General features: G+C 40.7%; 3 protein-coding genes across 3 annotated transcripts; all 3 read left to right on the plus strand.

The window, feature by feature from the left end:
• The first annotated feature begins 1,363 nt into the window (after positions 1-1,363).
• LOC125766556 (oocyte zinc finger protein XlCOF6.1-like) lies at positions 1,364-2,836 on the plus strand. The gene is made up of 2 exons (XM_049432620.1): positions 1,364-1,637; positions 1,715-2,836. The coding sequence occupies exons 1-2, from the start codon at positions 1,482-1,484 to the stop codon at positions 2,816-2,818; spliced, it is 1,260 nt and encodes a 419-aa protein (XP_049288577.1). The 5' UTR covers positions 1,364-1,481; the 3' UTR covers positions 2,819-2,836.
• Positions 2,837-4,395: 1,559 nt separating this feature from the next.
• LOC125766539 (cryptochrome-1-like) lies at positions 4,396-14,802 on the plus strand. Its single transcript, XM_049432585.1, has 6 exons — positions 4,396-5,227; positions 6,877-7,057; positions 7,169-7,628; positions 11,048-11,299; positions 11,373-12,270; positions 12,411-14,802. Exons 3-6 carry the CDS (start codon positions 7,183-7,185, stop codon positions 13,974-13,976), a joined length of 3,162 nt encoding a protein of 1,053 aa, XP_049288542.1. The 5' UTR covers positions 4,396-5,227; positions 6,877-7,057; positions 7,169-7,182; the 3' UTR covers positions 13,977-14,802.
• Positions 14,803-17,621: 2,819 nt separating this feature from the next.
• Positions 17,622-25,706, plus strand: LOC125765363 (uncharacterized). The gene is made up of 8 exons (XM_049430382.1): positions 17,622-17,825; positions 19,079-19,310; positions 19,439-19,575; positions 19,662-19,954; positions 22,000-22,072; positions 24,811-25,042; positions 25,108-25,244; positions 25,341-25,706. The coding sequence occupies exons 1-8, from the start codon at positions 17,759-17,761 to the stop codon at positions 25,646-25,648; spliced, it is 1,479 nt and encodes a 492-aa protein (XP_049286339.1). The 5' UTR covers positions 17,622-17,758; the 3' UTR covers positions 25,649-25,706.
• Positions 25,707-25,733: the final 27 nt, after the last annotated feature.

Consider the following 25,733-nt stretch of genomic DNA (forward strand, 5'->3'; position numbering starts at 1 on the left):
ATCACTGTATGTGTGGCCTCCACCGGTATACATATATCGACCCCTGCTGTCAAACTGAAATTCAAAATGGCAATATGTCAAATGCTATGAATACACCTCCTTATATACCCACTTTGTTTCGCAGTAGAATACTCCCTGAGGAAAGCTGTCAATAATCACAGAGTGGTATATTCCAGGACAATTTTTGAAAAATTGAATTTGCTTTTGAATTTGTGAAAAATATGCTGATTTCTCATAATACTTTCATATTTTTAAGGACATGCATGGTGTTACTTATACAATTTATTCTTTCGGCATATATTTCGATCACATCGGATGTTTTCTTATAACTAAAAGCTTCGATTAAGTATCAGCTAAAATTTTGTAATTCTAACAGCAAAATCCGCATTCTTTCCGGTCCTCCCAGCCTGGTTTCGTTGAAAAATTCCTGCCTGAGTAGTGCATCGTGAGCACCATTTTGCCGCAGTAAATATAACAGCATTATAATATTAGTGTCGTACAGAATATTTTTGGACAACAAGTGGTCATGATAGAGTTTCAAAACTGCCATGTTCAGTTGATAGTACGAATCATTTTTCAACGCTTCCTGATAGCGTTCCATTAGTATTGTGTCTGTGAACAGCGATTTTAACAATTGCATCTGTAATTTCAGTAGTTCTTCGTTGTCAGATCCGTTCATTTTTTCTTGTAGATTTTCAGCCACTTTCTTGAAACCATTTGTGTTCGTATGATTCGCCAATGCAACAATGTTTATTTCGTCCGTGTGCGGGGTAGATCCGCTCGTTAGTTCCGACCCAGATATCGTATTTATCAGTCTTTGAAATGCACAAAGCGAGGCGATCGATGGAACTACTTTTTGGACGCTGAGTAACATTTCCTTGAAAACTTCCTTCGAGTAATGCAGTCTGTAAAATTCCTGCATGACCCCTAAACATTGCTCACCATCCTTCGAAAGGAGTATTCTTCTAGCGATAACATGTACAGGATCTTCCAGCGTTAATTTCTCGAAAAATTGCCACTTTTGATTGTAATTCTTCGACGTGTTCCAGTTTACCTTCAGCAGCTCCTCCAAGGTTGTGTAGTTGCAGACGATTGTTCGGCAAATGTGTAGAACGGTTTTCAACAGCTTTCCCAAAAACAATACTTTCTCTGCATCCTTCAACACTAGTGGTTGCATTAGAGCTTCCACTATTGAATTGATATCAGCGGCAAGAAAGACGACATCCTCAAAATTGTAGTTGCTTAAATTTTCCACTAGATAGATCGACGAGAGGTCCATGTTTACAAACATCCAGCTTCACGCCGAATTGACAGCTGATTTGCAGAAAGATTAAAATGTCAAAGTGTGCCTTCATCTGATTGTTTACATTTCGCTTTGAACAGCTCAAACGGGAAATTTGTGCAAATAACATGCTGTTGAACGGAGCATCGTCTATTATAGTGAATATTCCAACAATTTTAACAATTTCAATTCATAAATTATGAGCTCTGAGAGAGTGAATCCTGAAAAGAACCTCGATACAGCATCGGTGTGTCGACTTTGTCTCAGCTGTGACCATCTTCAGTTCGTATCGCTACACGATGTGCATCAAGATGTATCACTCGCAGAAATCATCAATATTTGTTTCGACATTAAGGTAGGTAAACTATTCCAATCTTTAAAAACTGAAATAAAGCATTATTTCACTACAAAATATGTGTGTCCCTATTTCAGATCTACCACGATGATGGACTGCCACAAACAGTGTGCAACAGTTGTTGGAAAGAGGTGATAACATACAACGAGCTACGGGAAAAATATCTCGCATCAGATAACATTCTTCGTGAGGCAGCTAGGAATCAATGTGCATCAAAAAATTATACGAATGTTCAACAATTATTTCATCCTTGTAATCCTAGTAAGGAATTCATAAAAGCAGATTCCGTTATTTTAGGCCATCAGCACGGAACAATGACACCAATAGACGATCAATTGAATATAAAGAATGAAGAATATGAATCTCAGCATATTATTCGTCCGGAACCTGTGAGCATCGACCATAAAAGCACAGAACTAACGGACACATCTGAACTCAAACAAACAACGCATAATGCAAAACTTTTCTGCTGTGGATGCAATCCTTCGCCAGAATTTACAAGTCCCGAGGAACTAACTGCACACTGTGATGTACAACATACAAAGTACCGTATCACGGACAATTCAATCCGTCCCTTCGAATGCAACATATGCTTTCAACGCTTCTTAACCGAAACACTTCTCAAGCACCATAAAGATAGGCCCTACCGGAAGCGGTCGTACATTTGTGGATCGTGTGCAGCAGCTTACTTCACAAATTCCGCCTTAAAGCGGCACGAGCAGATGTGCACGGTGGTGGATAAGAACTATACTTGCGAAGACTGTGGTAAACGATTTCGCCAAATCATTACACTAAAGAACCACCGTAAGCTGCACCAAACGGCGAAAACCTTTCAGTGTCCCGTGTGTTCGAAGACTTTCAAACAAAAGTTTGAAATTCCCATCCACATGGTAACGCACACTGGTGAGCAACCATATCCGTGTGATCAGTGTCCGGCAAGGTTCAAACGGAAGCAAGCTCTTAAAAACCATCAGCATCGTCATGTGAACCCACGACCGTTTAAATGTGACGCATGTGACGAGTGGTTTGGCAACCCGACCGCTCGAAAATTCCATCGCCAAACGGTACACGAAGGACTTGATCCTTTCCGATGTGAGCAGTGTGGGTTAAGCTATGGGCGCAGGGTACGACTTAAGCAACATATGAAGAAAGTACACGGAGAGTCTTTAGATGGAGACTAAAGGCAGTTGAGGGTTTTTTCTAGTGATGGGTTCTCGGAATCGCACCCACGGCTCCGAACCGCTTCCGAGCATAGCAACTCCGGCTCCGATTCCGGCTAGGTTAAAACCACGATTCCGCCCGGAGCCGTCCGGAATCGTCGGAATCGTCCGGAACCGTCCGGAGCCGCCTAGTCGGCAGCCGGAGCCGTCGGAATCGTCGGAATCGTCCGGAGCCGTCCGGAACCGTCCGGAGCCGTCCGGAGCCGTCCGGAGCCGCCTAGTCGGCAGCCGGAGCCGTCGGAATCGTCGGAGCCGTCCGGAATCGTCCGGAGCCGTCCGGAGCCGTCCGGAGCCGCTAGTTATTGCTAGCGCTTTTTTTTTTTTTTTTTAAATAAAGATTGCTTTATTTTTTTTATTTTTATCAGATTATATAAAATTTGCTGATAGTGCAATAATCTAGGTTATATCATAGCCAACTAGCGGCTCCGACGGCTCCGGACGGCTCCGGCGGCTCCGACGGCTCCGGACGGCTCCGACGATTCCGACGATTCCGGACGGTTCCGACGATTCCGACGGCTCCGGCTGCCGACTAGGCGGCTCCGGACGGCTCCGGACGATTCCGACGATTCCGACGATTCCGGACGGTTCCGACGATTCCGACGGCTCCGGCTGCCGACTAGGCGGCTCCGGACGATTCCGGACGGTTCCGGGCGGTTCCGGACGGCTCCGGACGGTTCCGGACGGCTCCGGACGGTTCCGAATTCGGAGTACTGCACCTACCTTCCGGAGCCGCTTCCAAAATTTATGGAGTCATTCGGAAGCGATTCCGTTTTTTTGTCGGATTTACCCATCACTAGTTTTTTCCACTTTTTCCACACGCACTTATCCTTCCTTTGCATGTATAGCATTTGTCATTTAATTCATCTATTTAATTTTTTTTATAAGATTCCTTAGGAAACCCTTTCCTTATACGGCCAATTTTTGTACTTTCGTTTTTTTTCTTATTGAAACTGGTGATGAACAATTGTAACAAAAAATAAACAGTTAAGAAACAAACATTGTAGAACTAATAAAAAATAAAATCGACATTAAGAAAAAATATGTGTACATCGCGAATGGCAAATGATATCGAAATATCCATCCCTTTTTACCACCCCGCTACTCTTCTTACCAAATTCTTAAATATATTATGCAATGGCAATTAAATGGATTTAAATACATTACAAATTAATCCAGCAAACTAATACGTAAATTATAGAGTGGGGATTAATTAAGTTACGTGGTTACGATAGGGCCGAGGGGATAAAAAATCACATTTTTAATTTCCTTGTACGGTACACATGTATTTAATATCGAAAATTTTCATTTGTTCAGTTGTCAAAAATAATAAAGTAAAAAACATATCACGTTACATATTAATTTTGTCATTCATAAAATACAGTTTAACGCTGATTTCACTTAAATTTGTACAATTAATCTTTAAAATTGAACGTAAATTAGACGCAAAACTCTATTATTTTCTAACAAATTCGTCTCAATCTGTCGTTAATACGTGAAAGCTTCCACTGCGTCGTGCCATTCTGATTTGCCGACATGTTATGCAGATTTCAGGGCGTACGTTACGACATTCACGTACAACGACGCCACGACGACAGTGTAACCGTCGCTATATGTGCGATGTTCTGCTTTACTGGGTCCAATCAATCGCAACAGGTCAAAAGCATAGATGATGCCGCTTGTTGCTGCAACAATTTGTAATGCATCTCTTGAGCCCCTGGCCATGGCTGTATCCGGAGCAGCCGGGTACGGCAGTCACCGTTCTAGTTACACCCGCATTTTGCGTTGGTGGCTCATCCCTCGGCCAGACCACGAGGTACCAACGTGTGGGGCGGTATTGGTAAGCCGCGACGAGTGGTGGCTCGGTAAGAAATCCGTTCTCCTTAGTCGTTTATATAAATACATAACGATCAGCAAGCTCGTACCAAGTCACGTTGAATGTGTCGTGTCCGAGCCACAAACAGTTCCCTTTCCTATCCTTTCTGCTGACAATGTTTCCACCGCGCTGTACGCCCCGTCATCATCAAATTGCACATCTTGCTCCCTCCAATCAGCCACCCCTCGACCCAACCATGGGATGGAATTCCCTTTCGTACACCCTCCAGTATTCCCTATTACGGGCTGCTCGTCGTTTTGTGATAGTGTGAGAGAGCTACTAGACACATTGCTCGGCCAGTCCCGACCACACAGCCGGATGCTCTCTGAATCAGTCCAATATGCTACGCCGCACAGTGCAGATGGGAAGACACGGAAACGGTCCGTGATAGTGAAGTACATTTAGTGCATTTCTCACTAGTGGAAAACTACACCAAGTGACGTGAAAATTCTCTTTTCAAATAATAAAAAAGAGAAGAAAAAAAAACATTCATCAATGTAAGATTTTTTTTATATAACTCCCACCCCGGGTTCAAGTCTCGTCGAAAATCGTGAAGATCGTTCTCGAATCCTTGCTGCATTCATATGTAACACATTCCGACAATCCGATACCGGCCAATTGAATTGACGTGCGAAACTCGCAAAGATCTCGTGTGTTGGCGCATAAGATTTCAATCTCATTATCCTCGTGGCGCTGCTTATTCCGTTGCATACCCCAGACATGTCTGAACCGATTGTATCAAACTCAACACGGTGTGAATGTGATGAAGCTTAACTTTGAACATTTCAAATCTTTAAAAACTGTTCCATTTAAAATAGAATTCAAATCTAAGTGGAAAAAATGTGAAAAGTATAAAATTGAATTAAATAGTGTAAGTGTATGTGAGACATTAAAAATGGTTAAAATTTAAACTACTTTATTAAAAACGAACGAGAAAAGTATAACAAACTTTATCTGCTCAGAATGAGTCACACCCCAAAAAAGTTAACGGTCCAAAGGAATGGGAAAAGTTTTTTTTCCCCATAGAGTTTCAAACCCAAGTGGCTCCAAATGAACTTCATTTCGTCGGTGGATCCGCGAGGCATAGTGAGTCCCTTATAACGGTTGCGTAATCCAAGCACAACCAACCCAAACAGCCATCGGTCTACACCGATCCGAAGGTGTGCGCCGGAACGTTTTTCACTGTCGAAGCCATAATAGTGTAACAGAAAACCCCCTGTGAAACGGCACCATACCATCCCTCTTGTGGCAAACTCAATGCTTGCGTTTAAGGTTTTACGCTCTCCACAGTAGTGCGGCGCTCCACATATCTCCAGTCGGTTCAAATTTACTCTTTCTAACGATTCCCGGACCAACTTGCCGGAACCTATTGTAGCACGGTAGGGAAAAATCATTCCCTTCACATTAACAGTCATGCGTTGATGTTGGTGTGTGGCAGAACTGGGTGCTTCTAGGAAGGAAAAAAAAGAAAAACCCAAACTGGAAACGAGTGAAATTCACACAGTTTTTAATCCTGTGCTTTGGTTTGTATATTCAATTGGCTTGTGTATATAGCAACTAAATGTGCAACGCTGTGATGCAATCATTCAAATTCTTATCACCCCAGTGTGTGTGTGTGTGTGTGTGTGTGGGTTTGAGTGCAGTTCTCGTGCAAATTAAATAGTTTAGTGAGTGCCGCAAATGTGCCGATCATTTGCCACAGTAGTGATGATGATAGTAAAACGACGATCGCCATTTAATACTAATACCTACACCAACAAAACGGACGCTGGTGCATTGGTCATCGCACGATGAAAATCATCATCGAAACAGTTTCCCATGTGCAATGGTGAAGGAATGATGTAGAAGTGCTCAAACCAACAACAAAAAAATCATAATAAATCCATTACAACTACAAAGTGAACATAAAAGTGCAACGCTTCAAATAGTTGCGTTTTACGTTGGGAATTTTGCGTGAGGAAAATCCTATTTGTTGCTAATAGCCAGAGAGTCATTTGACAAATGGTGATTGATCATATTACGAGTGCATTAAACCGAAACACGATCGGTCACTATTGCGCAACACAATACAAACAACCATTTAAATTAATTTGTGTATAAAGCAAAACATAAACATTGAATTTTTTTGTTCGTTTTATCATTCTAGTGATCGTGTTCTTAACATTTAAAAAAAAGTGTGTGAGTGTCGTACGGTGCAGTAAAAGTTGATTCTCATTGATCACACCATGATCACCTACGATCGCTACGTAAAAGTTCCTTCTCCAGTGTTGTGTCATTGGTACACATATTAATAAACTGTATTATCCAGCAAGCTTGTTAATTATTAGGTAAATATTATACTTTTACTATACAAAAACGAACCCTTCTGTATTTCGAACATATTTCGAATAGTTTCATCTCACGCTGGTTTGCGTTTTTTTTTTGTGTGGTGATTTCAGCAAACATTTAAAGCATGACGAAAAAAACCTCATCCATTGGCCATTTTTCGGCCAGTACATCTGGTACGGTGGGGGGAGGTACGGGTGGTATGAGCAACTTTGGTACCGGAACAGGTGGAACCGATGGTTCCGAAAAGCAGCAACTATCGTCTTCCGGTTCATCCCACCAGCAACAGCAGAGTCAACACCATGATGGTGGTAAAAGCTCTGCCCAAGAACAACAGCGTCATCATTCGTCGCAACACGCTCATCAACATCACCATCATCAGCATCATTTGCAGCAAGGGTCGGGCGGTAAAATGCGTGACAAACACACCGTACACTGGTTCCGCAAGGGATTGCGCTTGCACGATAATCCGGCCCTGCGCGAAGGACTTCGTGGGGCGAAAACGTTTCGTTGCGTTTTCATCATCGATCCCTGGTTCGCCGGTAGCTCAAATGTGGGCATAAATAAATGGAGGTAAGTTAAAACAAAATTAATTCTCTTGCACAAAACATTATTGGGGAAAAAATAATACTGTGAATTGATCGAAATATTGCTCAACAAATGATGCTACCAATGTGCTGTATCATCAGCAAACCATTATGCAAGAGGCACATTTTTACCTACGTTAACAAATCGCGATCATTATCATTGTCGACGCCATCATCATCGGCAACATCAACACAACACCAATAATTGTCCATTCGGGCGAGTACTACACATGACGTACTTCGCATGCAATAAACTGCACTTACCACTACTCGCACAGAACGTACACTCAGCTATAGAAGTAACCCTGAAAACCGTTGGATGCAATTCTCGCTTCCGATCGTTGTTGCACACACGCACAAAGGAAGGGTGAGCTTTGCTTTTTAGTATTAGTGCTTTGTTTTCTGACTGGAACTCACCGGAATCTCACTTGCATAGCACACACATAGTCGCAGTTGCAGCAGCTGCACAAATGCATTTTTCTCTACGTTGCATCGGTGGCTTATCGGTGGCGAACACCACTAACGGGCTTGTTGTTTGCACCGCGATAAATGTGCCTCCGTCTGAATGGCCTCGAATAGGTTTAATGATGATATCGGCCTCGGTTGGCATTGCATTTTGCAACCGTTGTAAGCATCTAAGCAGTGCGGCACTGTTGGAACAATGCGTATGTGTATTGTTGATTGCACCGGTACAATATACACTTGTTCTAAATTGCGACAAAAAACAATTTAAGGTAGAATTGTACCATACTTTTTAAATTTAAATTCAAAAATATTGTTCTAATTAATTAATTAGGAATTATTTTTTAATTAAATCCATTAACAAGCCATAACAAACTCATTAAGATTGGTTCATAAAGTTGCTCAGAATAAGGCGAAAATGAAATACAAGAATATTTACTGAACATTACATAGTTTTGATGAAATTTGAACTACACAGCTTAAGAATATTTACAAAATTTTATTACTTGATCTTCTGAATAATTACCCAACAAACAAGAAGTTACAATGAGTATATATTTTTTATTCAGATAGAACGGTCTGGCCGTTGATGATGAGTATAAATTATTGTATATAAAAATTTACATAAAAAATTTTGTACGAAAAACATTCAAATCAAATAACTTTTTTTGAAGCTTCCTCATTTACCAAATTGTACATTAGTTTTACAACGCAAGGTCACATCGAATGAACCTATTTCTTTATTCAATTACTTTGGTGTAACGTTTCGTAACATTTCTTCGGCTTTCCAGTTTCTGTTTGCTGAAGGATGTGTAAATTTGGCCACGCGTGCTGTAATATGTTGCCTCCTAACAGAGCCGAAAACAAAATACTGTTCAATAAACACCACCAACCCGAATCGGTTACGCGAATCCTGAAGACGAACAACAGAAAAACATACGAAAAAAGGGCTCAGGCATGATGATGACAATCAGGTGACAGAGCCGTGAAGTTGCCGAGTTCGATTACACAAAAATACAGCCACCGTCGTACACAGGGGCCCCTCTACACGAAAGCTTCCCCGTTTCTTCGTACTTCACAGGGGAAAAAAAATTGTACCCAATACATACAGCCCACCAACTTCGAACGTCTCCTGCACGTATCTTCTTAACGGTTCCGTAAACGATCTGCCACCCATCTCAACTTACCCTCTCACCAGGGCGAAAACCACCCTCCAGGGCCGCGTTTGACTAACAATCACGTGGCAGACAATGTGAGGCGCAACTACGCGTTCGAAACCAAAACGTTACGTAGCCGTTACTGCTATCCATCGCAAAACCTACACTCCGTCCACTCACCCTTCTCATCATGTTCTCACTTGTCCCCCCCCCTGATGGTTTGCCATAACCATGATCCTTTCCACCCACCCACACAGCTATCCGGGTGGGGGTTGTTGAAAATGCGTCGATGTGGCTGGTTTATGTGTCACCTGCTTTTTTTCTTTTATTGTACATTTTCCACTGTTGTTCTTTTATAATGTACATACACAATATGTGAGCAAGAACTCCATTAGATTGTTCAGAAAGGAAGGAGAAATTAAAGACAAAAAGAAAAGCTGACGCATTTCCCACCATGCTACATGAATGAACTTTAACGTTTTTCGTTTGAAAGAAAACTTTTGTTTTTTAGAAAAGCAACCAGAAGGTGCTTAGAATTGTAGGTAAAAGTTTGTATTACAATAAAAGAAAAAATGTTAAATGAAAATTTTCAAATAACAATTATATGTTTTGTTTGACGCACTAATTGGCGTGCATTGTTTTCAGAATCTTAAAACATACAGATAATTTTGTGACATTTCATAGAGATGATAGAAATGAATTCTTCATTAGTCTACTCTTTTATGGGGTGAACCACTAAAAGCGCATTATGGTTTTACCCTGCAATAAAAAGAGGTCAAAAACTGCGTATAGTTGAATGTCATCGTCTGTACATGCCCTTTTTGCTATTCTCTAAGATCGTCTAAGTTTTTCTACAGTTCGAGGGCTGTTACCAATTCTTTCTCTTTTCATGGACAATCCGTTGAATAACGACAATTTTAATCCATTGCAAAATTGACTATTGATGATAAAGCTGATTCTCTATCAATATCCAATTAGTTCTGGTGATTACTGTTTTTGGTCTTGAGGTTTAAAATATTATTACAGCACTATTATCAATACTATTTTTTTTATTTAAGTAGAACGGCCTGTTGATTTCGGCTTTTTATTAAAAAAAGCACGAATCGCTAATAAATATTTAATTTATCTTTCATTTTATAATGTTTTGCTGTATGCGACATCTGCATCAAAGAAAAATTGAAGCGTTTTTATGAGATATTAAAATTTCATTAGCATCAATGAAAAATTGGAATGTTTTTATGATATATTAAAATTTCATAAAAACTATTTTGTTTCCGTACCAGAAAAACTATCCCCTTCGTAGTTATCTACTTCAAACGATTCCTTGTATTTACTTGTCCCATGTTTACTAAACATTCGAGAACGAAACACGTACTGTTCTGTGAACCAAATAGCTTTAATAGACTAACAAGACAAACGTGAGGGAATGCAATGTCGGCACGGATAGGAAGGATTGTGCAACAGCTTACAGAAAAATACCCTTCCGCATGCAACATTACAGACAGATATCTGTTTTCCTATTTGGTTTTACAATAGTCTTTCGGTCTTGACATACTTTACATGGAATACCGTTTGTCGGATTACAAACTGCAACTTAATCCAAAACGAAATAAATCATGGAAAGTTAGAGTAGTCAGATTAAAACCTCCTTAAGGTGTACTTAAAGGAAGGATGGTTTATCAAGTTATAATTACAATCAAAAATGAAGTTTTTATATATCCAGAATCCCGAGATACGTACGAAAGTCTAAAGTCTAAACTCATTCTTACCGTAAATGCAATTGCAGATTTCTACTCCAATGTTTGGACGATCTGGATCGCAACTTGCGCAAGTTGAATTCGCGCCTCTTCGTAATACGTGGTCAACCTGCGGACGCATTGCCAAAGCTGTTCAAAGAATGGGGAACCACCTGCCTGACGTTTGAAGAGGATCCGGAACCATTTGGGCGCGTCCGGGACCACAACATTTCGGAGATGTGTAAGGAGCTTGGAATCGAGGTCATCTCAGCCGCATCTCACACGTTGTACAATTTGGAAAGGTATACTACTGGTCATACTATCAGGCATGACTTCAAAAACGAAATGTTAAAACTTATATTTTTTTCTTTTTAGAATCATTGAAAAAAATGGAGGCCGGGCACCGCTAACGTACCACCAGTTTCAAGCCATTATCGCCTCAATGGATGCACCACCGCAACCGGAATCATCCATCACGCTTGATGTGATTGGGAAGTCTAGCACGCCACAGTATGACGATCACGACGACAAGTACGGTGTGCCGACACTGGAGGAACTTGGCTTCGAGACGGAAGCCCTTCGGCCACCGATTTGGATTGGCGGCGAAACGGAAGCACTTGCCCGTCTCGAGCGGCATCTCGAACGGAAAGCGTGGGTCGCTTCGTTCGGCCGGCCCAAAATGACACCCCAGTCGTTGCTCGCTAGTCAAACGGGTCTTTCACCCTACCTGCGGTTCGGGTGTCTTAGCACGCGGCTCTTCTACTATCAGCTGACCGATCTGTACAAAAAGATCAAGAAAGCGTGCCCGCCACTGTCCCTCCACGGGCAGCTACTGTGGCGTGAGTTTTTCTACTGTGCCGCTACTAAAAATCCCACGTTCGATAAGATGGCCGGTAACCCAATCTGCGTGCAGATCCCGTGGGATCGTAACGCGGAAGCACTTGCCAAGTGGGCAAGCGGCCAGACCGGTTTTCCGTGGATCGATGCGATCATGACGCAGTTGCGGGAAGAAGGTTGGATTCACCATCTCGCACGTCATGCCGTGGCATGCTTTCTAACACGTGGTGATCTGTGGATATCCTGGGAGGAGGGCATGAAGGTATTCGAGGAACTGCTGCTAGATGCAGATTGGTCGGTCAATGCCGGCATGTGGATGTGGTTGTCGTGTTCGTCGTTTTTCCAACAATTCTTTCACTGCTACTGTCCGGTGAAGTTTGGCCGTAAGGCTGACCCGAACGGTGACTACATACGACGGTATCTGCCGGTATTGAAAGTAAGCTTTCCGTAAAGTACTGCAGTTGAGGAGAGATAACACTGGAGATCTCTGTTGAACTACACTGCAAATTCTGAATTCTCTCCTGAAGTTCCTCTTGATCACACCCGCCTCTAATGCTGATCTTACATCTTTTACAGAACTTCCCGACCCGCTTCATCCACGAACCTTGGAATGCGTCCGAGAGTGTGCAGCGTGCGGCCAAGTGTCTCATCGGCAAGGATTATCCATTGCCGATGGTGAACCATGCGATCGCGTCCCGCGCCAACATGGAGCGCATCAAGCAGGTGTATCAACATCTGGCCAAATATCGCACACCGGGCGGCGGTTGTTACGAGGCGGACTGTAACGAAAAGGGCGGTTCGGCGATTGCGGGCGTCATGACGGCAGCAAAGGTGCAGCACATGAACACGAGCAGCATGAACGACAGTCCCAGTCCCACGACGATACTGACGAGTGTGAACAGCTCGGGAAACTACATGTGCCGTAGCAATCCATCCGCACAAAGCGATCCCAATGGGAAGATAATTACGTACCATCAGCTGCTCAGTGGTCCGGACACACGATCAGCTCACGGCGGCAATGGAAGTGGCGATCGAGCTAATGTCGGTGCTGCCGAAACTACCAAGCATGGAGATAGTAGACCTACCGGTAATAATCATATAATGGTGGGAAAAGAATCTGTTCCGCAGCAACCGCAAACCCAGCATCAGTTGCAGCACCCAGCACAGAGCCTGGATCAGCAATCGCAGGAAAATAGCAACAGTGTGGCAAACAGTGAGCAACGGTTCGGTTCGATGGCGGTGGCTGACTATGCTGCGATCAAACCGGACAGCCTCAGTACGCTTATACGGGCCGGCAATCTGAGCACGGTCGGTACGCGCTTCTCCAACCTGCAGGATCAGCTTAGCAACAGCCTGATGTCGCTCGAGTGTGACGTGATGGCGAACAAGCTGAAGCCTAACAATTACGAGTACGAGCGTAGCCAGAATATTTACAACAGCCAGTTTAAGGTGGAATATAGTGACAACTTTAACTCGGGCTATGGTTTGCGGAATGCCGTATTTTACGGTGGCAAGCGGGAGGACGAAAACGAAGACACCAAAGCGGATAACATCAACAACAACATTCATCACGGCGATCAGCTCGCGAGCAACAATCGCGGAGAAGGGCAAACGATGCGTAACGCTATCGACGATGACGATGAATCTGCGATGACCACGCTAGAGGACACCGGTACACATCCGGCACCGCATGCACTGCTCTTCGGTACGAACAAAGCGAAAATCAAACAGGAATCGCTGGTGCAAACCACCCGCATGTTTCTCGAACCACCGAAACATCATCCCAGTCGGGGAACGAAGGTCCACCAGCAGCGGACAAGGTGCGAATCAACCGATCAGCAATCCCCTACACTTCACACGCAGCTAGATGCGCAGATTAAAAAAGAGCAACAGATCACCTCGCAACCGTTGCCACCACAGTCCATGCACACCGATTGTGATTATGAACCGGAAAGCCATAAGCAACTCTTGACAGACATCCACCGTCAGCAGCAGCAGCAACAACAACAGCAGCAGCAACAACAGCAGCAGGCTTCTATTTTAGCAGCTCAACGGCTGGAAGCGTCACAAATGGATCAAGGCACCGATCAACCAATGCAAGAATCACCGTGCAGCGAAGAAAAAATCGGTGCAACGGATTAGCTAAAAATATAAATTGTCTTGTCTTGGACAAAATGTGTGTGTGTGTTTTTTTTTCAAAGCATCAAAGAAGAATCGATTCTTTAGAAGAAAAAGAAAATTTTATTCTCGTTTCGAGATACCATTTTAATAAAATGAAACAGCATTCAATAGAACAGAAACATTCGGATGTTTTTTTGTTTGATGTGCGATACACCGTCGATCTTTGTATGCAAGAGGATATGGAAAAATGGGATTGAACGAAACATGTTATAACATACAGAAGGAATTGTTTTTTTTTTAAACACTATCAGCAAAAATACAGCAAACGACTTGTGCAAAAAAACCATTAATAAATCGATCATAAAGCTGTCAAATATTAAAACACAATCCTTTTAATTATTTGCTCAAATGCATTCCAACCAAGCGATGGAGCATGGTGAGTTGTTCCGATAAAGTGTAAATAAAGACTGCAATGAGAGCTTTTTGATCTTTCAGCAAGGAATTGTGTTTTGTTATTCGAGACAAACGAGAGATCCATATATGGCATGAAAATTAAAAATCTTTGAACCACATTTAGCCTGTAGAAGAGCGTCTGGAATTGCAATAAATTGCTTAAATAAAGATCATATAGATGGTGCTATATTCCATTAATCATTCATCGTAAAGGAATTGTACAGTACAATAAGCTCTAATTCTGTTGTATCAAAAAGATTCCACCCATAAGTCCGTATTTCTTTTCCAGTTTTAACTAATTAAAATCATCTCGTTTTATGTGCTGAGACTTAGCTTTATGGTATAAAGATATTCAATAATAAATTTTAATAAAAGTATTGAAAATAATGAATAATGAAGTATTTTTATTAAACTCTGTCACATTAAAACTAAAATAAAAATACGAATCGCTTTAAAAATATATTTCACGTTCTAAAGGCTATCAAAAGTTGTAAAACAAAAATTGTAAATTTAAAAAGTGAGAAAGAAGTTAGTACATTAAACTAGTCCATCTGGTGTGAAAACAATGAACTAATAATTATTGTTTATTATGTAAAAGTAATTCGTATTAATGTAAAAAACAATATATTTCATGCAGAACAAAGAATAACTGTAGAATGATTCAAACACAAACACAAAGCCATTTTGTTTTTCAAAATTTAAACCGTTTTTTTTTTCTTTTTGCAATGCATTTACCGATTTTTTATCATTTACCTACGACTTTTTTATGAAGATTTAGGATTTAGGAATTTGAAGAAAAAAAGTATCTTCAAGGCTAACACTCCGAAATTTTTATCTCCAAACCTCACCTGAAGTGGTACCCAGTCAAGTTCATTTGGCAGACAAATCAAACACTTCGAAACAGGCTAATAGAATTAATTGATGGCATACTGTTCGCATACGAATGTTTCGTTGCGGAAGAAATTATTCAAGTCGCTTCATAACTCAAACAACTCAATGACCCAACTCTTCGCAACACTAAAGCGGTCATGTCATAGATCTAACACACACAAAAAAAAACAAACTTCTGTACTCTACGCAATTACGATTATGCTAATCAACATTGCTTCTCGAGCGATCTGTGGCATCGAATCGTTCCATCACCGGCTTACCCTAACGTGACGTTATTAACAGTGATCATTAGAAGCGGGTTTTTTATCACCCTACACCAACTTGCAGCTTGAAGCTTGTACAACGAACATATTTTGAATGTATGCTATTGTGTGGGAAATTTCCTTCCCAATCAATTGAACTGTACATTTCCATATTTCGCTTATGCAATCCACTAATGCACTTATTGCGTTGTTGTGCTTAGAAATTACAGGGAGTAAATTAGAGAAGAAAAAATACAACTGCAACAATGTAAACATTCCTTTAAATTTGATTTCCGTCTAATGATAAACAACCGGCCATTGAACTTACACGATTTTCTATGTTACCCGTGTGAAGCAGTAGCGTTTAGGAAAATGGACCACAATTGTCAAATACTCTTCGTTTCGTTCAAGTTTAGTAACACACCAACGAAAAGGAAAAAGGAAACAAAAACTCTCTTAAATACGTTTAAACTACTACTCCTTCTTAGTCGTTTTTTTACCAACAAAATTAGTTCTAAACAAAACTTTATCGACCAACTTTGTAGGTCACAGCAGCATCCAAGGGCAGCAACAGTCTGCGTGTGAACGAGTCAGCTTTGTTGTACCGTACTGGTTTGCGTCTTCGGTCAATGTCAAGGACAATCCTTCCAGTTTAATGCCCGTGGTAAGTTCGACACGCTGAACGGCGGACAGGTTGGAACCATTTATCAAGCGATACCATTAGTGAAACTCGTTTTGCAGAATTCAGTTCCGCATCAGATTCGTGCAGAGATGAGATGATTTTCATCAAGCAGTTGCGCATCGGCCTTTTTTTGTTTTTGTTGTGTTGTACAGTTTTTTCTTTCGTTTATTTCACTCCATATCTTCTGGTGATTTAACCGATAGTGGTTAATTATTAAGCTTGTAAAGCATTATTGCAGTCACCACAGATGTGATGATGCGTTGTCCTTTTGTGTCACGGTTAGGGTCAATGTACTCATTTCGTAAGAACTACCTAGACACCATTACGGTCAATTAAATGGTATGCACTAATGGTTTACAGAAGGAACAAAAATGCTTCAACTCATTAGTAGATTAATTAATTACTTGATCGTATATTGTGTATGCGATCATTAGTAGGCCACTCAAATCGTTCTGTCTGTTAGGACAGGAAGAAACAATAAGTCCGTTCCGGATTGAAGTTGTATTTCCCAAGGATCTCGTCCACAAAGGACTAGAGTTGACAACGTATAAAGGTAAAATAGTTTGTATATACGCATATATAAACATAATATAAATAATATATAAATTTGCAGAGTTAGAGTTATATAAATAGTATTGAAAAGAATAATCTCTTGGAAAATTAAAAAAAAAATTAGGCCTTCGTCAACATACAATTTTCCAATCTGGATACTAAACTAACCATAAGAATAGTAGACAAGCGAACGAAATAAATACTATTCGCACCCAATAGTAACTGTAATCAGAAGTTCAAGTTCAACATCTAGTAACGGGCATGAAGATTGTCTAGGGGTCAGTCAGCCTACCGGATAACCGGATCCTTCCGGTTTGCCGCTATCGCGACTGGTATGGTCCATCACGCAGGTCCAACACGCTGGGTCCAAACAAAACGGAGAAGGCTAACCTCTCCGCTAACCTGCAGTGATTGCTATAGGACCCAACATTACTGACAGTGAGGAGGCAAAACACCCTCTACGCATACCTAACCCCAGCATAAAGCACACACTTGACAGCTGTGTGGGCTGGTCTGAACAGATCACTTCAGTTACTACTTCACCGTACGCACCACTAAGCAAAGTGATATGTGTTAGTGTCGGCGATGGGTGTGGTGACCTGAGGTGCGTAGATCGAACACCGGTGACGTACATCTACCGTGCAAATGGTACGGATTAGACGGATGGTATGTGTTGGTGATTTGTTTTATTCACTTATGGGTTTAGGTTTTTGCATGTTTTTTTCCTTTCTCTCTCTCCTTCTCTTTCCCAGCAGCCTATTACCCGTACGCCTTTGTTTTATCGACGCAATCTCGATTGATTCGCAAAGTCACCGAGATCGGCGTTGCGCATATAAGATCGATCCGCACGGTACGGTAGTGTCCCAGTCTGTGTCGTGCGATCGGTGCAATCAGGTCGCGTGACGTTTAATGATCGGATCCGATCGATAATTACCGTGGTGCGTGTAAAGTGCGTGTTCTGTACAGTGTAGTAAAGCTCCAGCATGAAGCTCCAAATTGTTCTACTACTAACGGCCGCCCTTATCGGGTGCGGATCCACAGCTAAGTTTCGTACGTATTTTGTTTCATTTTTAAATTTAACGAATAGCGGTTTTACGTCCCAAAGCATAGCCGTAAAAGTCAGTGTGTCGATCAGAGTTTTTCGGTAATAAACCGGCACCGAACGTTTTTGGGGGGAAAAGTGAACGGCAAGCGTTATTTGTGGATAAAATACGTACAAAGAAGCATTTTAAGGTTGCGGTTTTAATTCTTTTCGCTAATATTTGCCTGCGCATCTGACGCATCTGGATGCTGTACATTGATGTCCTTGAGCGAATGAAGCCGTACGGCATTATTCACGGACAAGTTAGCAGCAAAATTAACCAGATGTAACAGTCACCTTCCGCCTCTGTTTGCACTAGCTATTAGGTTCAGTAAACTCCACAGCAGGTGAGCATAATGAGGATGAATCAGTGATCAATAAACCGTGGAAGGTTAATTTTGGGTGTTCCCCTTTGTACGGAAGCCGAAATTATTCGTGGTCGAATGAAGTTATTTTTGTTTTTTTCTAATTATAAAAAACAGATTGTTCAAAAGAGAAAAACAAATTTCGCTTGGATAATTAGTTCTTGTTACAAATATTAGCCGTATCTAGGAATTGATCTGTAAAATAGAAGAATTTTCTATTCAGCATTTAACAATGATTCGCGATACGAAAGTAATTTAGATAATAACGTTTTGCTCCGGCAACACATTAGTAAGATACAAACAAAAATGATCATGCAAAAGCTAAGTAAGCAACAAATCAAGTCATTTGATGATCTCCACATGTTTCGCTAGTAAAAACAATCGCCTGAAACATTGAACGTTGCGTGATGAAAGCGATTTATTCTCAGCGATTGAGAACACACGCAATCAAAACAGGATTCGTATGCATATATGGTTAACACTGACGCCAGGGGCTGGGGCAACAATGATTAGAATAGGTACGATTCTCATTAGTTAAACAATATGGCGTAGCCTGCCAGGCTAGTATCGCTAACTAGCCGTAGAGCCTCGACGTTGCATATCCGTTTGAAGCGAAACATGTGACCGGTTAAAGGCCGTAAGCACGTGTTGCTAATTGCTTTTACCGCCATTTCATTTGTCAGCTAACGTAATGAAGTAATCAAAATGGTTGTCTCTCAAAACCTGTCGCTAACAGTCTCTGGTCTTTGTGTATCCTTGTAAACAGCTGGACCAGTTTGATATGATTTGATATGTTGGTGAACTGTAGACATGTTTCTAGTAACGAGGTAATAACTTGAATCTTCTCACGTTTACAGCTGCTTCCTTCTCACGGTGCAAACAGGAAGATGGTAACTGTTTGCTGGAAGCTATTACCGCTACCTTCCGGAACTTCCACAAAGGCGTACCGGAAATAGGGCTCGTACCGTTGGATCCACTGCGCATCGATAAAATGGACATCGTACAAGGCGATGGACCAATCAACATTGTGCTTAACTTCAAGAAGGTCGATCTGACTGGATTTCAACATGCACAAATTAAGAAAGCCAAGTACGTTTAATAATATTCTAATGTAATACCTAAATGAATTAATATAACTAACAAACTATATATAGTTTATATAAACTATGAGTTAAGCATACGATTCTAGACTAATCGATTTAATTTAATTTTTGTAGTGGATTTACTTCCAACCCTACCAAGATGGATCTTAACTTGGTCGTACCGGTTGCATCACTGGTTGGAGGATATAGAATTAATGGCAAAGTGTTGATCCTCCCAATTCAGGGTGAAGGATCCAGCAACATGACCATGGGTGAGTAGTTTAATTCACAGAATGGAGATTAAGATTTTTTTCATAAAACAGTTGCAACATTAATCGATCGATGCACCCATTTCCAGCCGACTGTGATATCTCGCTAAAGTGGACCGGCAAACTTGTCGACAGGAATGGGAAACAATTTTATCAGGTCGACAAATTTAAGGTACACTTCGATACGAGCCGATTCTACATGGACTTCTCCAACCTGTTCAACGGCGATAAGGCGCTGGGTGATAACATGAATGTCTTCCTGAACGATAATTGGCAGGACATTTTGAAGGAGTTGAAACCGGCAATATCGGCGGCTTTTACGAAGATTTTCGAAGCTGTCGTCACCAACGTTTTCAACAAGGTTCCGTACAATGAGCTTTACGTAGCGTAAAGTCGGGTAGGAAGAGCACATGGCGAAATAAGTTATAGTAAAATAAAACATTAATGAAATTCATTTTTCAATAAAACCAAATGGAAAAGATTTTTAATCTGTAGGTGCCGAGTGTATCTGCCTTTTTTCTATTATGTTTATTTTTCTTTAAAAAAAGAACTGCTAGGGTGACTATAAAAGGTAAGCTCCAAAGCGTTCGACTATTTCCAAGAGAATACCAAATCCATGTTTTTCCTGAAGTTAAACAGAATCGAGAAAGACGGATTTTAAAATTTGACAATCACTGAGGGCAATTTTTTATAAGGAGATTTCAATTATGAATTTGTCAATTTTCTTTTATCTTTTTTTTTTTGCTCGGTTAGAACGGCCTGGCCGCATCAAGACTTATTTTACCACGTAGCAGGATAGTCAATCCATGCTACGGGGAGACGGTCCGGATGGGATTTGAACCCGGTCCCTGCCGTGTGGACGGGCGCCGTTTTTCACATGCACCACCGGGCCGCCCCTTTTTTCTTTTCTTATTATCTTAATATATGATATTATTTTCTTTTATCTTATTAATATAAAAATTAACTTTGGTAAATTCTTGCTTAAGCTGTTAAACTAAACATAGAAATATCAATCTTTAATGTGCTTCGTAGCTTCCGAAAAAAATATGCGAATAAGAAATATAAATAATACTGAAATCTGAAGCTAGGAGGATTTCTCTGGAACGAATCACTCATCTAATTTGGTAAAACTAATCGCAACCACATCCTATCGATGTTTTAGTAATTGTAAAAAAAGATATGGTGGTAGTGGCGCCGGTCTTTCACACGATAAATTGTTCTACCATATCATAGGCCTTCTCTCCAGCTATGTGGTATGTAAATTAAACTGAGTAGTATATAAAATACACAAAAGTATACAACCTGGACGTTCTCAACCTGGAGATTAAAAAATAAAATAAATTTCATTTCGAAACAGTGTACAATCATCTTCAGCTTTACGGCATTACAACCACAGGAGATCTTATGACCTGCCATTTTTATAGCTACTCTTGGCTTTATTAACCATTTATTTGATCTCTATTTCTTTTGCAATATAATTTTTTTTAATATTCTATAATAGCGATAACTATAATGTATCACTAATGATTATTATTGAGCAAATCTTATCATCGATTAACACGTTGAATTAAATCAATGTATCATCATGTTTGATCATGATCATGTTTGTGATTAGAACTTCAAAATTAGTCATTTACCAACAATATGTTATTTTGTCAATAGCGAATTCTGTTACAAGTGGTGGAATATTAATCGTCCAGAATAAGCTTTAACAGTTTAGAAAAATATATTTTTTAACGCCAAATGCTGGAACATCATACATATTAAGAAAGAAAAAAATGTAATAAGTTAAGTAAGTAGATAATCTTAAGATAATAAGTAAGTAGAAATAAGTTAATACTAAAGGCACTATAAAAAAGAATAGGAAGTAGATTATCGTCGCACTTTATCTGTCCATTCAATGATCGTGATGTACTACCAAATGTAAAGTTGGCAAAAAAAATAATTAGATTTGGCATCTATCGTTTATTTTTTTACATTTTTTTCTGTTTCTTGTGTGCTACTAATTGCCCCATAATACCTCATAAGCAATTTTCCCTGACGATCATTCTGGTAAAACCCAAAATAAACGAATCTCTTTTAATTTTTTTATTAACGAAAATTTATTTCTCATTTATTGCTGAGTTCTACGGTATGAATTTTCAATAAATATATCAAAGAATAAAAAACATGGAACAGGCATATTTCTTCCCTACAAGCTAATTGAAAAACGAAAAAAAAAATCTTCCGCACTTCTCAAATGTGATTCCGCATAACGGTAGCGACCGTGGATGTTTCCTCTTATGAACAATCAATTTACCAAACGTGACAGATTCAAAGAAAACTTGTTTATTTGCTTATTGGATGCGACTAGCTTCCGGTTTCCCTGTGGTTAATAGACAAGGTAACGCAAAACATGGATAAATTGAATGTACTATTACTCTGCAGATGGAACCACATAACAGTGCAATTAACGGTGACAAGAAAACGCGCATAATAAAACACGAACATATCTACCAATGTAAGCATACTAAATGAGATGTAAAATGTTTCATTCAGCTTCCTGGATACCATGCACTACGATGAATATAGTTTTAAACTGTTTGCAAATACATTTCGATTTATTAAAAGGTAGTTAGCAAAGCAACTTTAACAAAACACGTGACTTTTTGAGCATCAATTTTGTTTGTTTTTAATAACCTTTTCACCTTATTTTTCCCGCGATCAATGGGATAGTTCATTAGGTGCACTATCTGATATTATTTATCTGCCACTCGCCCGGTGAACGCTTCTGAACCATTCAACTATCTTCCCATGCACCGTCGTTTCCTGTGTTTCCTCAACAGAATGAATGTTAACAACGTAAGCAATTAACAGCCATTGCTCAAGCAAAAGATTGTTCCCTGTTCATTCCAGATTACCTGCAACAGTTAGAAGTGCTGCCAATTACTTTCCTACCGGACGTTGTGTGATTTTAAGATGGAACGTGAACTTTCAAACTCCACACGTTTATGGGTTAACTTGCAAAAAAAACGAACGGTAGTATCCGGTCAAACCGAGCCAGCGCCATACGGTCGATAAAGCAAAAACTGTTTCAAGCACATGTACTTATGTGAATGTACTATTTTTCATTAACCTTTTATGTCACACCCTGATCGTCGGTAGAACCGACCGGTACTATTTCCATTCGGATCGGATGCTGCTGCCATCAACTGAACAACTGATCAACTGATCAACTGAAGGGGAAGGATTTGTAAGAACGTGTGTCTCATCTTACATGTGCCGCATGACGCATAAGTCACGAACCTTCGGTGTTGCGACGACTAATGGCCTGTAGTAGCTGTACTGAGCAGGCTTCATTTTTTTTTACTTTTCCCGATCATTTACCGATCTTCGATAATTACTGTTATCATTTCGGCTGGGTAATGCGACTTGTCCGATAATCGTTCGTGTACGTGCGCTGCATCTTATTTTGTATTTAAATCCATTTGATTCTAGAGCAATGCTAGGTACTTTCCATTACGACTGAGTTCCAATATTAAACAAAGCTTATTGGAGAAATCCAAACGAATGGGAAAAATCCAACTTTACTTTAGAAATGCAATAAGATGAACAAAACCCAACCATGATCGATTGCATATAGTGAAGTATTTCGTATGATCAAAAATTTGTACTTAGAACTTTAAGTACATGGATGACTTAAGAAAACAACGAAATCCATACAATTACCATAAAAAAGGTCAGAAGAAATTATATCAACTAACAAGAGTTGCCAAGAGCTGATTACTCTACTTGATAGTAAGTGTAATAGTAAACACACAAAAAAACGAAACTAAAAAAAACCCAACGATAAGTCACCTTCGGGGTTAGGTGTGCAAATAAGGTTCGGCCTATCCTGTTATTAGACTGTTCTCGCTTTTCAGGACGCGCAGCGGCGAACTGAAAAAGCCAAGCGTTTGATCATTCAGGTTGCTGCTGCTGCTGCCTGTCTGCCTGCCCTGCGTGTTTTGTGGCTTTGTTTGCAATCTTTTGTTGTATATACTTCTTCCACAAACCTTACCTTACAATAAGTAGCACCGCGCGCACAGAACGCGTGCGTCGCGGGCGTGTCGTCCCGTCCAACGGCCGCAAAAGATCATCGCAACCAGTTCTGCCGGCTGGTGACGTACGTCAGCGCGGGATGGCGTTAATGGCAGCGTAAGAACCGACCGTTCCCGCGGCACCGATCCAGCAGGCTTCCTGAGCGTGCGCCATTGGTGGGGGAAGAAGAAGTGCTGCGACTGTGGACGACAAATAGAAAACAACGACAAACAAGCGGCATTCACCGGCGCTAACATATATAAAGACCAGCACTGACCGGGCAGCTTCTAGAGCTTCACTTTCGCGCCAACAACGCACGGTGCTGGTAGCAGCCTAGTAGTACAGATCTAACGATCGCTCCACAGCTCAACGCTTAGTGTCCCCAGTATCGATCGTAGATTTTATTGGTGATTAAATCGACATGAATAGATTGGTGGTTTTCGTGGTTTTGTCGGGATTGGTGGCGTTAGGCAGTGGTATCAAATTACGTACGTATTGCTAAATGCCTAATAAAATTGATAAAGTTTTTCCGTGTGTTGATCAACGCAGTGAAAATATTCCATTTAGTGAATATTGTGAATAATGTTTAGCAAATCATCTTCACTCATCTAATTAAAGTGCGGGGTTTTCAAAGATAAATAAAGCTTATTAAAATTTGTTCAATCATCAATCGTTAGAGCGAATATGTGTGAAGGACGTTCAGTTTCCCCGTACAAACGCAATCGAAGAAACGGAAATCCACCTGCTTCTTTTATTGGGTAGTGCCATTGAAGCACAACACGTGAATCAGACCGGTCGCTAAATTAAACTTGAACTTCACTTTAAAAAACCGGCTTCGTGCTGTTTCTTCCGGATCGTCGAACCGGCCGACATGTGATGTCTCGGTGCGATAGAAGATGCGACACGTTGTTGGCACACTATTAATGAATTGTGTTTTTACGCGCGCACAGTTTTAACGACTCAAGAGTGATCATTCGAATGGTTACGATCGGGCTTCTAATTGCAATCATTAGTACGAACGATTACTGTTTTGTTTGTTTCTACAAACGGAAATTTTTATACCATAGTGAATTGTAACGCACAACTTACTTTGAAGGGTAGAAACAATCCCTTTCCTGATAGGAATTGCTGTTACTTTCACTGTACTTTATCAATCCAACTTCCTCCAATCCTTTACAGCTGCTTCTTACAGCCGTTGTAAAGCGGGCGACGAATCATGCATCACTCAAGCCATATCCGACACATTCCACAAGTACCAGAGTGGCGTTCCGGGGCTAGGGCTTGCTTCGCTGGACCCTTTGCGCATCGACGAAATGGACATTGTGCAGGGTACGGGACCGGTTAACATTGTGCTGAACTTTAAAAATGTTGATATCACCGGGTTCAAGGATGTGCTTGTGAAGAAGGCCAAGTATGCATGCCACCCACAACCCACCGATTACCGATCCTAATGTAATGTGTTCCTTTTATCTACAGAGGTTTTACGGCGAACCCCAACGTGATGGAGATGAATTTATTACTACCAGTCGCGTCCCTCGTTGGCAGTTACAAGATTAAAGGAAAGGTGCTGATTCTGCCCATCCAGGGTGAAGGCGCTAGTAACATGACAATGGGTAAGATCATACTTCTTGTTTGCAAGAAATTGGCTTTAAAAAACATTGATTAAACACCCTCAATATCTTATTTGGCATCAATACGTACTTCTTCAGTAAACTGCGACTTCCTGATGAAGTGGAACGGTGGACTAGAGAAGCGAAACGGCAAAGAGTACTTCCAGATGAACAAAATTAAGGCTACGTTCGATACCACCCGGTTTTACATGCATCTGACCAATTTGTTTAATGGTGATAAGGCGCTGGGGGACAATATGAACCAATTCCTAAACGACAACTGGGAAGACATCCTGAAGGAGCTGAAGCCGGCCATCATCGGTGCATTTACGAACATTTTCCGAGCTATTATATCGAACGTATTTGAAAATGTTCCTTACGATGAGCTATTTTTACCAAATGCTTAACTGCGATAAAAGTAACGATTAATAAATATAAATGATACCTTGTGATGTCGATATAGAATCATTCATTGTGTATCACTAAGATTGA

This window comes from Anopheles funestus, chromosome 2RL (genome assembly GCF_943734845.2).
Source record: "Anopheles funestus chromosome 2RL, idAnoFuneDA-416_04, whole genome shotgun sequence".
NCBI lineage: Eukaryota > Metazoa > Arthropoda > Insecta > Diptera > Culicidae > Anopheles > Anopheles funestus.